Source organism: Selaginella moellendorffii, unplaced genomic scaffold (assembly GCF_000143415.4).
Source record: "Selaginella moellendorffii unplaced genomic scaffold, v1.0 SELMOscaffold_6, whole genome shotgun sequence".
Classification (NCBI taxonomy): Eukaryota; Viridiplantae; Streptophyta; class Lycopodiopsida; order Selaginellales; family Selaginellaceae; genus Selaginella; species Selaginella moellendorffii.
This window is the reverse complement of record NW_003314267.1, coordinates 222,579-233,848: the sequence shown is the minus strand read 5'-3', so window position 1 is coordinate 233,848 and position 11,270 is coordinate 222,579. Positions and strand designations below refer to the sequence as shown.

Sequence of the window (11,270 nt, the reverse complement as noted above, 5' to 3'; positions counted from 1 at the left end):
GCCGATTAAAACTGCAGCGAACACGCACACATATGCAGTGCACCCCATCTCTTGCAGTATGGAAACTAGGGAGAAGAAACCGTATGTTCTGGGGGACCTTGCAAAACGGCTTGGAGCGATGGTGATAGAGAACCGGCCAGTCCAGGAGGTGGCTGCAGAAATCAACCAAATGGCAGATGGAACGGTATATCAGAAGCCATTTGATCAGACAGACACCAGTCATCATTTATGGCATGTATATTGTCTAGCCAAGCACTATCCGCATCTCCATAATCTGCTCAACCGGATGGGTTCTTCGACCACTGAACATGAGCGTGGACGTATTAGAGAAGAGATGGCATTACTACTGGGTTTAAATCCTGATAGTGTGGAGAGTGATGAAATTCCAAGATTATTGTATAGGCGTTGGAGGCAAAAAATAACAGTCTGAGATGGCATGTATTTATTTAAAAATGTAACTTATTATGGCATGGGGTTCCATGCCATTGTATTAATATTAAAAGACAATTCTTTGAGAGGATTTGCATTATACTAGAAGTGTTACAACATGTTATTGGAAGTCTACGAAGTTGTTTTATTAATAAGGGGAAAGTAAAGATTGAATGGGGACTTGGGCTCCACCTAGACTCGGAGCAACTGAGCCAATATTAAAAGGATGGAAAGAAATTGGACGACGATGACAAGGAGAAGAGAGAGGTGAAGCAGTGGCAAGGGGAGGAGAAGTGATTGAGTAGACATTTCCTTGTTTAAAATAAAATGGCATGTGCCTCAATGCAATTGAATTTTGTTATATTTATATACTATATAAAGGTTTGGAAACCTTATTTTACAAGTGGGATAATGACAATTCCCACTTTAACGAAATAGAGCTTTCATGCATTATTTAAATTTTAGTTTGAATGTCACTATGATTGTAGCTACTACAAAAGATATGACAAATAGCAAAGCTCCAGCTAGAAGTTCCTCGTCCCTTCCATCAACCTCTTGGGTCTTCTCCTCTGCTGTGGTGGAATTCCTTGAAGACGTGTGATTGTAAGTAAGAGGAGAGCCATACAATCCTGGATTGCCTTCATAGCTGCTGCTTTGAAAAGTTGTAAGCTGGCCTCCCTGAGGAATCAAGCCTGATAGATTGTTGTAGGAAACATTCAGGCTGAAGAGAGTGTTCAGCAAAGTAAGAGAGCCTGGAATCGTTCCGCTCAATGAGTTCTCAGAAATATCCAAGGTCTGGATGTTATCAAGATTTCCCATGGACTCTGGAATTGGGCCTGATAGGAAGTTATGAGAAAGATCCATCTTGAGTAGACTGCGCATGTCACCAATGCTTGCCAGGATCTGGCCGCTTAGATTGTTGTGTGACAAATCCAGCACCATGGCGCTTGAAACCTCCATCTTGAAATGACTACCATATAGCAATATCGTCCAGGAGCACTCTGGATGAACCAGAGTGTTTAAACGCTTCTTCAAATCTTCTAAAAGAATTCCTTGCATCTCCAACATATTATCCATCTTGCAATGAGATTGTCGAACCTCCAACAATTTGCAGTTCCCCAAATCGGTATCAGTAACAAAATTCTTCCCAAACACTAGCTCTCTCGTTACGTTTCGGCCAATACGAGCAGGAACTCTTCCAGAGAAATAGTTGTTACTCAAGTCCACCATAAGCAGATTCTTGTTCTTGGACAAGCCCAAAGGTATATCACCTTGTAAAGAGTTATTGCTAAGTTGCAGAGTTTGGATTTGATTCAGCTCCTCGAAAGACAAGGGAATGCTTCCGATAAGCCTGTTGCTGCTGAGAGATAGCCAATTCAAATTCTGAAGCCGTGAGAGCTCTGGAGGAATGACTCCTTCGAGCATGTTGTAACTTAAGATTATTGTGGTCAAGTTGGAGCACATTGCAAGACTGGATGGAATGGTGTCTTGAAGTTTGTTCACCCATGCAAGAAGGTGGCGGAGGCGTGGAAGCTTGTTGCAGAGTGTCACTGGTATGTTTCCACTCAATGTATTGAAACTCAAATCCAGCATCTCCAGACTAGTGCAACTCAGTACAGAGTAAAGAATTCCACCAACAAGCTTATTGTTTGGCAATAGTAGGCTTTTGAGTCTGGAAGGAGATGATAAAGAGCACACATTGTTTTGAGTGTTATTGAGATTATTGGAGCTGAGATTCAGAAAGAGAAGTCTGTCATGGATTCCCAAAACTTCACCAGAAATACGATTATAGCTTGCATCCAGAAGCTCAAGAGATGGTAAGAAGTTCTTGCTTAAGCTTGGACTGCCTAGAAGTTCTATGAATGTCCCTGAGAATGAGTTGGAAAAGAATTTAAGCAGTCTGAGTGAAGAACACTTAGCTTGTCCATGGAAAAGTTTTCCAGAGATGTTGTTGGAGGAAATATCCAGCTCAATTAGATTCTTGCATGCCTCATCTGAGTGGATTTGAAATGTGGAGAATCTATTTCCTGCCAGGTTGAGCGTATGAACTTTGTTGGAATCATAAAGGGAAAATGTGCCAGAGAACTTGTTATCAGAAAGTGAAATATTTTGCAAATTGGTGCAAGTTTTGATCAATTGTGATGGTATTCTTCCTGTGAATTGATTGCTTGAAAGATCCAGATACTCAAAACTCTTGCAATTCAGCTCTGATGAAATTGTGCCATTGAGCTGGTTATGCGAGAGATCAAGCCGAGTCAAGTGTGGACAATTGCCAAGGAGCTCAGTTGGAAAACTTCCAGTGAGCTGATTTCTGGAGATATTGAGCACTCTTAAAGAGTAAGATTGCAAAGATATCCCTTCCAATGTATCTGTGAAAAGACTCTGATATAAATGCATTTCCTGAAGACATCCCAACTCCTGGATTGTGGTCGCAAGAAGAGAACTGGATAGTTCTAAGGATTGGAGGCTAAGCTCAATCACCCGACCTTTCTCAGAACAAGTTACACCATCCCACTTGCAAGGAGTGCTTTGGTTCCCATTCCAAGACTTCAGAGTTTTTGAATGATCAACAACAGCATTTTGGAAGCGCCACAATGTGTCAGTGTCTTTTGTATTCGCTACAACTGTAAGAAAACAGAGAAAACAAATCAAGGCAAACATGACTTCAGTGTTTTCCAATATTTCACGGACTTATAAACAACACTTACACCATATGTGAGTCAAAAAGAAAAAGCAGAAGGAAGTCAATCTTTACTGCATATTCAAAGTATTCACAAGAAATTTCTGCTGTCAAATATAACAATTGCCGTGTCAACAACGAGTCTAGTGAAGAAAACAAAAAAGAAATGACTCAAAGGGCCCATTCAAAGTCAATCCAGAGTATGACATAGTATCACAGATCCACTCGCTACATGCCACCACGTGTACAATGCATCAGTCTGTCTCCCATTTGTACAGACTCAAATGGGAGAGCTCTAGTACAGTCTCCCATTGGCCATGCACACAATTGGATCATAGTGTTCCACAAGATGGAATCATTCTAACACAGGTGGACATTACATACCTGTGAATCATAGCTGTCCATGACACAATATTCCACTCAGGCATCTCCCCTAGAATCTGCCGTACTGCACGTGGGTGGCTGCATTGCATATGTCCACCATCACCAGTCTCACTAGGGCATTGCGTGGAAGATCCTTTTAGTATCTTCCAGCTTCCAGTGTTAGAAAATGCTTGGAGCATCATATTGTGATCCCTAATTTACTGGCAATGCCATAAGGAAAAGGAAGTGAGTTATTTTCTTTAAGTTTTTCTTAGCATTAATCCATTAATACACCTTATATGTTTTATCCATGGACACCAAATTTGAGTGATAATTGATATAAGAGTTATGCACAATGTGATATCTAAAAATTTAATTAAATTATTAGGATTGAAGTTGAGCAAATGTCACCACATTTCCAGTTTGCAAAAGGTGGGCATGTAGCCAAGAAATTTATGAGTGATGTCCCAATAAGGCACAAAGAGTCGTACAAAATGCCACCATAGCAGCCAAATAAAAGCTAAAAGTAGGAAACAATCACTATTATTGCTTGCATTGGCATCCTTCTGAAGGTCATTTGGATTAGATTGCACACCAACAAAAAACAATTTAGGCATCTATGCAACCCTGGATTTCCCTCAAACTAGCTTAAAATTTGTGTTGAAGACATTGGCTGTGGGAATTTTCCCACTCAAGTTGTTGTCCACCACACTAAAGCTACTCAGTTGAAGCTCTGCAATGCTTGAAGGAATAAGACATGCAAGCGATTGTGTGAAAGATCCACCAACAACATATCGGTGAATCTGGTTAAATTATGCAATGTACCTGTAAGATAGTTGTTTGAGAGATTGGGGATGTGGAGGTTTGCAAGGTTGGCCATGCAGCGCAAGTTGTTGAATGCCATTGATAGGACCAGCAGCTGCATACTGCCTATGGAATGCGTGACGTTGACGATAATCTGGAGGATGATAAGTTGGCAGGGATTTGCGTGGATATCGTAAATCTGGGGAAGTTTCGGAATATCTCGCCTTCCAGGTTGTTCTGGTCGGTTTTGAGCTCTCGAAGGGCCAAGCAGTTATTAAGATCCAAAGGAAGGTGGCCATGCAAGGTGTTGTAGCACAGTTGCAAAGACTGGAGTTTAGGGCACGTGCCTATGGATGGTATCTCGCCAGACAAGTTATTTCACATACGTACTCAAGTTCTGCAGCAGATCCCTTGGAGCAGAAATCTGGGATTGTTCCTTCAAAGTTATTGTGAGAGAGGTCCAGCCATCTGAGGCTCTTGCTCCAATTTGTAGGAATGGGACCATTAGTGAGATGTCAATCCTTTTGATGCTGGTCGAAAAACTCCAGTTTGAAGGAACGCCACCTAAGAGCTTGTTACCGGAGAGTTGTATCCTTAGCTCTGGCCAGAAGGCATTCAGATGTTCAGGCACTGCTCCAGATATCCCAGTGCTATTGAGATCAAGGAATCTGCAATGGTCCCAATTGTGTGATCTGACTGTCCTGTAGCTCGTTGGCTGAAATCCAAATGCTGCAGTTTTGTGCACTTGGATAGAGCAGCAAGAATCTTGAGTTAAGGGTTTAACAAACCATATTCATTTAACAAATATGCTTACCTCCTGAAAGATTGTTTTCCAGGTGAGGTGTTTGAAATACACATCCTGAGGTGAAACTCTTCCAGTAAAAATTGTTGACAAGTCCAGTGCAGGTGAGAAATGAATCAAAGATGCCTTGGAAGTTGTTGTGAGAGAACCTGAGAGAGCCTGAGATGCCTCAGATTCCGCTGAAGGTAGACTGCTTGCACTTCTGCAGCATGGTTTCTCAGAGCAGGAGAAACTGTGCCATTGAGGTAGGGAAATTACACTGTTGTGAGGAACCATTGGCAAAAGTTGTGGCTGTTTGATACATTCCAATCAGAGAGTGCTTGGTCCTGTTGCATTTTAAGAGTATGATAAAATCGTTGCTCTGAACATGGCTGATTCCTGCACAAATTCATGATAGCAAGCATAAGAACAAATGTAACAAGCCATGATTCCTTTTCTTTTCTTACGGCTATTTATGTCTCATGCATACGTTCTAGATTGCTAGCACCGTAGATAACCAAGATGCAAGGTCAAAATATTTCGAAATTGATGGCCCAATGTCTAAACTGACCCAAGACCGAAGACCAACGACTGCGCAGACCCCGTGCCGTGCCTTCGGCTAACGACAGAGGTGGTACGGCAGAAGCATGCGACGAACTTGTCCTTCACTATGCTAGATCCAACAATAATAATGGATGTTTCACTTTGTCTTTGCAGAGGATCAATCTGAAACTTGGCTCTTGTAGCGTTTCTCCTCTTGAAATTTCTTGAAATTTGCAATTACACCACTTTTCCATTTCCTTTAAACTAACCTTTACCAGAAAGGATGTTGGAGAATGATACATACGGTCCCGCATGGCCCGGCCCGAGCACAAGCATGCCACCAGCAACCCGACCAGCTCGTTCTGTGTCGTTGTGCGTCTTACAGGCCGACAGCAGCGTGTTCCAGCCGACAACACCCGGCTCCACTGGCATGAACTCCATCAGCTCCTCAGCCTCGTTGAGCTTCCCAGATCTCCCAAGCAAGTCGAGCATCCCCACAAAGTGCTCCACCCCTGGCGTAAAGCTTTGGTCCTCCACCATCTTGAGGAAGTAAATCCGCCCCTCCTCCACCAGGCCCGAGTGGCTGCACGAATGGATGATGCTCAAGAAGGCCACTTGATCGGGCTGGACTCCTTCCAGATCCATCTCTTGAAACAGCTCCAGTGCCTGCGCTCCGTGGCCCTGCTGCGCGTAGGCTGCGACCATGGCCGTCCATGAAACCACCGTCTTCTCGCGCATCTTGTCGAAGACAAGCCTCGCTTCTTCTGGCTTCCCACACTTCCCAAACATGTACACCAGTGAGGTAGCGACTTGGACGTTGGAGTCGAATCCAGCTTCTGTGATACGTGAGTAGACTGCGCGGCCCTTGTGGATGGAGCCAGTGCTGGCGCACGCCTCCAGGACGCTTATAAAGGTGGTGTCGTTTGGTGCTAGATCCATCTCTGAGTAGAGCTCCAGCGCGTCCTTCCCGAGGCCCTGGCTCGCGTAGGCACCCAGCATTGCGTTCCAGATAACCACGTCTTTGTTTGCCGTTCGGTCGAACAAAAACCTGGCATCTTCGAGACTCTTGAGTTTCCCGTAAATGTGGACGAGCGCTGTCGCGAGTATGAGATCGGACTCGTAGCCACCGGCTCGAAGTTGATGATGGACTTCTTTCACTTCGTTGAGATTGCCGAAGTCTGACCAGGAAGTAAGAACTGTCGTGAAAGTGATGTCATCTGGCGTTAGTCCTTCCAGGTTCATGCGGCGATAGTGTTGAAGGACTTGACCATGGCCGTTCTCTGCATGAGCCCGGATAATCGCGTTCCAGGCAGGAACACACCTTCGTCCCTTGATCTTCTCAAAAACCGTCCTCGCATCCTCTAAACTCCCACACTTCCCGTACATGTCGACGAGCGATGTCAATATCCTGTCTGTTTCGATCCCACTCGCAGATATCCTTGCATGGATTTCCCTTCCCGCGTCCAAAGCCCCAGAGATGCAGCACGCATCTAAAGCGGCTACCAAAGTCACTGCATTCGGAGCCACACCCGCCTTCTCCATCTCCTCAAATAACTCAAGAGCTTCTTTCCCTTGCTCGTGCTGGACGCACGCCGTGATCATCGTAGTCCAGGTAATCACGTTTCTGTGACTCATACGGTCGAAGATCCCTCTGGCAGCCTGTAAACTCCCGCACTTCCCATACATGTCGATGAGGGAATTCTCGATATACATCACCGACTGAAAACCTTCGGCTCTTATCCGTGTGTGGATTACGTTCCCCTCGACCAAGGCACCCAAGAGAGAGCAGGCGTCCAGCAAGCTGACGAAAGTCACGTAGTCCGGCTTCACACCCTCTAGATCCATCCTCCGAAAGTGAACAAAAGCGTCTTTGCAGTGCCCGTGCTCGGCAATGACCGCCAGCATTGCCGACCAGGAGATCAAGTCCCTTCTCTCCATCCCTCCAAACACGGCCTTCGCAGATGCCAAGTCTCCACACTTACCGTACATCTTAATAAGTGTGTTCCCAGTGGAGACGTCTGCTCCAAATCCACAGATGACAACGAGTTCATGTGTCATCTTGCCTTCAGCTAGAGCACCGGCGCTAGAGCACGCCCCGAGAATGCTCATGAGGATGATCTCGTTGGGCCTTACACCGTCCAAGTTCATATACCCGAAGAGTTGGATCGCTTCTCGGACATGACCAAGTTGGGCATAGGCCGAGATCATGGTGCTCCAAGTCACCACGTCTTTCTCCACGATACCGTCAAACACCTGTCTCGCTTCGATCAGCCGGCTACACTTCCCGTACATCCCCACCAGCGCAGTTCCAACGATGAGGCCGACGTCCAGCTTCTTCCTTGCCGCCAGCCGGTGGATCATCTCGCCTTGCTCTACAGCCTCTGCGTTAGCACACGCATCCAAAACGCTGAGAAAAGTTACCTCGTTTGGCTCTACGCCTTCTTCCTCCATCTTCTGGAACAAAACCAGCGCTTGGTCGTGATCTCCTCTCTGGGCATATGCTGCAACCATGGTCGACCACGAGATAACGTTCCTGTGCGTCATGCTCTCGAAAAACTCTCTGGCCTCCTCCACACCCCCACACTTCCCATACATGTTGAGGAGAGAATTACCCACGAATTCCCCGCAGCACAGCCCCGTAGCTCGCATTCTCTCGTGCGCTCCCTTGCCCTGCGACAAGGAACGAGCATTGGTACAAGCACTAAGAACGCTGATGAAAGTCACAGTGTCGGGCTTGACGCCACTCAAATCCATGTACCTCAAGATCTGAAGAGCTCGATCGTTCTCGCCATTGTGGACGTGCGCTTGGATGAAAATACTCCACGAGAACACATTCCTCCTCTCCAGCCGCTCAAACGCCATTGCCGCGTCCTCCAAGCTCCCACACTTGCCATACATCTGGACGATGAGATTCCCCAGGAAGGTCTCGCGATCGTCGCCGCCGGCCTCGGCGATCGCGGAATGCAGGCGCCGTGCGTCGGGGAGCGATCGCGATGCAGCGCATTGCCGGATCTGTGCCGCGAACGCTGCCTTGTCGAAGGATTGAGAGCTCCTGCTACTGGAGGCGACGGCGATGGAGGGGACCTCCAGCGCCATCGCTCTCTTGCGGACTAAAACCCTAACCTACAAATTCCCGCATTTTTTCGAATTTTCGCGTGAATAATATCCCTCTTCTGAGGCTGTGGTTCTTCCACGCGCATATTCCCCCTTGTGCCAGCATCGTTCTAGGGTTCTTCACTGCGAGAGAAAGAGGATGGATCCACTCGCGCATTTCTAGGTAAGCGCTGCTCGGTTCTCGGAGCGCTGGAGCTGGCGATGGCGCTGCTAGATGGAACAGGCAGTTTCCTTCACCCGCACAGGCAGCAATCCAGAACGATTCTCACGAGAAAGACCCGGACGATCACCAGGATTCTAGTCGCGAGGCTCAATCCCACAGAAGATCGCAGGGATTCGCAGCGGCGGCAGCTAATTATCAATTCCTCTTCGTCCCGGCATGGGAGAATCGGGAAGAAGCTCTTGGCAATTCCTCCAGCCTTCTCGGCGCTAGGGGGAACAGGACTAGAAGGCCCGGAATCGGTCCTCCAGGCGGTGGGAGTTCTCACAGTGATCATCCTCGTTCACGAGGCCGGGCATTTCCTCGCGGCCAGGCTCCAAAACATCCATGTTAGCAAGTTCTCTATTGGATTTGGGCCGAAGCTGGCCACCTTCCAGAGAAAAGAGGTGGAGTACTCGATCCGGGCGATTCCGCTGGGCGGCTACGTGGGCTTCCCGGACGACAATCCAGACAGCGAGTTCTCGCCCGAGGATCCCGACTTGCTCAAGAACAGGCCCATCCTGGACAGAGTTCTCGTCATGTCCGCGGGCGTTTTCGCAAACATCGTCTTCGCCTACACGCTCCTCTTCACCCAGACGCTCACGGTGGGGCTCCTCCAGCAAAAGATCCTGCCGGGGGTCGTCGTCCCGGAGGTTTACGCGAGCTCGGCCGCAGCTAGAGCCGGGGTCCGGCCAGCCGACGTGATCCTCGCGCTCGACGGCCAGGAAGTCCGCAGTGACGAGCGCTCGGTAATGCAGATCGTGGACGTGATCAAGCAGCGGCCGGGAAAGAAGATCCAGATGCTGCTCCAGCGCAGAGGAGAGGCAGTGACCGTGGACATCTTCCCGGACAGGAGCAAGGATGGGTATGGAAGGATCGGCGTCCAGCTCTCGCCAAACATCCAGACCTTCCGGGTGAAGGCCAGAGATCTGGCGGACGCCACCGTGCAAGCTAGCCGCGAGTTTTGGAAGCTGGGCAGCAAAGTCGTGGAGGGATTGGCGCAGGTGGTGGTGAACTTCGCTCAAACAGCGGACAAAGTCTCGGGCCCGGTGGCCATTGTTGCGGTGGGGGCCGAGGTTGCGAGGTCGGACGTTGCAGGGCTGTTCCAGTTCGCAGCGCTGCTCAACTTGAATCTGGCAGTGGTGAATATCTTGCCACTCCCGGCGCTGGACGGAGGCTATCTGGCTTTGATCGCGCTAGAGGCGCTGAGGGGTGGGAAGAAGCTGCCCGACAAGATAGAACAGGGGATCATGTCGTCGGGGATCTTGCTCATACTCGCACTGGGGATTGTTCTTATGGTCCGTGACACGCTCAACCTTGGTCTCGTCCAAGGCTTGTGAGTTCCACTTTCCAACAAAGTTTATATATATATATATGAGGCTAGTGCAGTCGCTGTAGTCTACACTAGTCAACTGAGTTCACTCGTCTTCGTAAATGTTACTTTGATATGTGAATTTCACTTTATATTTCAAATTTTTTAAACAAATATGCAGGTATGTAAGAATTAACATAAAGGTATCATAAACAAATTTATATAATATGTTTTAGATGTTCAGTCTAAAATAATAATAAAAATTAATATATTAAATAAATAAATTATTTATTTTTAGTACATAATTTATTTTTTATTAGTTAAATATGTGGTTTTTTAATTCAGCAGTTTAAATGATATTTTTAAATTTAAAAGATTTCTACTAATCTCATCTCTTCTATGGCTAATTGCTAATTGTTAATTGCTATGCATTGCATATAACAATGTTTGGTTTGCTAAATAATAAGTGTTATTCTTACTTATTAATCCAATTGATCAAATAAAATTTATAATTATAAGCATGTTTGTAATTTATAAACACAAGATTATGTTTTGGTTTGCTTAAGTAAACGTGTAGGGGACTGAATGCTAGTAAATATGCCTGGAAATTCTAGGATATTCTACATCTAACATCTAACGGTTGTTATTCATTTAGATTAATCTTGTCTTTATAATTTATAAACATGTTTATAATTTATAAACTTTCTTAAACCCTTTCTAGTATATTCTTTTTTATTCTATCATCTAATGGTTGATATGCAATAAGATTTCTTTCTTAATAATAATGTTATTCCTTGTTTAGTATTATGTATTAATCAAATTGAAAGTTTATAATTATAAACATGTTTGCATATTATAAATACAAGATTAATCTAAATGAATAATGGTAGAATATAAGTGAATTAATTAATACATAAAATGGAACAAGGGAAATTTAAAATTAATATTAAAACTATTTTTTAGAAACTTCAAAGTATATATAAAAGCTATTTTATATCTCTTTTCATTGATGCCTTATATATTGATCAGTGGTATAAACCATGTC

At 45.7% G+C, this 11,270-nt stretch overlaps 3 protein-coding genes across 4 annotated transcripts; 1 reads left to right on the top strand and 2 right to left on the bottom strand.

The window, feature by feature from the left end:
• Positions 1-879: 879 nt before the first annotated feature.
• Positions 880-3,675, bottom strand: LOC112344861 (receptor-like protein kinase BRI1-like 3). Its single transcript, XM_024670387.1, has 3 exons — positions 3,494-3,675; positions 3,327-3,337; positions 880-3,053 (listed from the first exon to the last, which is right to left on the bottom strand). The coding sequence occupies exons 1-3, from the start codon at positions 3,673-3,675 to the stop codon at positions 880-882; spliced, it is 2,367 nt and encodes a 788-aa protein (XP_024526155.1).
• Positions 3,676-5,793: 2,118 nt separating this feature from the next.
• LOC9635336 (pentatricopeptide repeat-containing protein At2g13600) lies at positions 5,794-8,708 on the bottom strand. Of its 2 annotated transcripts, none has more exons than XM_024670827.1 (2): positions 8,359-8,708; positions 5,794-8,310 (listed from the first exon to the last, which is right to left on the bottom strand). In XM_024670827.1, exons 1-2 carry the CDS (start codon positions 8,694-8,696, stop codon positions 5,865-5,867), a joined length of 2,784 nt encoding a protein of 927 aa, XP_024526595.1. In that variant the 5' UTR covers positions 8,697-8,708; the 3' UTR covers positions 5,794-5,864. The 2 variants fall into 2 exon arrangements, with proteins under 2 accessions (XP_024526595.1, XP_024526596.1); XM_024670828.1 differs by having other exon boundaries at positions 5,794-8,270; positions 8,359-8,466.
• A 103-nt stretch (positions 8,709-8,811) lies between these two features.
• LOC9633976 (membrane metalloprotease ARASP, chloroplastic) lies at positions 8,812-10,399 on the top strand. Its single transcript, XM_024670829.1, has one exon. The coding sequence runs from the start codon at positions 8,916-8,918 to the stop codon at positions 10,251-10,253; it is 1,338 nt and encodes a 445-aa protein (XP_024526597.1). The 5' UTR covers positions 8,812-8,915; the 3' UTR covers positions 10,254-10,399.
• Positions 10,400-11,270: the final 871 nt, after the last annotated feature.

Excerpts from the sequence above, each read along its gene's own strand:
- LOC9633976 (XM_024670829.1), top strand. The coding sequence starts at position 8,916 with ATGGCGCTGCTAGATGGAACAGGCAGTTTCCTTCACCCGCACAGGCAG.
- LOC9635336 (XM_024670827.1), bottom strand. The coding sequence starts at position 8,696 with ATGGCGCTGGAGGTCCCCTCCATCGCCGTCGCCTCCAGTAGCAGGAGC. Across the intron at positions 8,311-8,358 it reads CGAGCTCTTCAGATCTTGAG|CGTTCTTAGTGCTTGTACCA; the intron begins GTACATGGATTT and ends GACTTTCATCAG.
- LOC112344861 (XM_024670387.1), bottom strand. The coding sequence starts at position 3,675 with ATGATGCTCCAAGCATTTTCTAACACTGGAAGCTGGAAGATACTAAAA.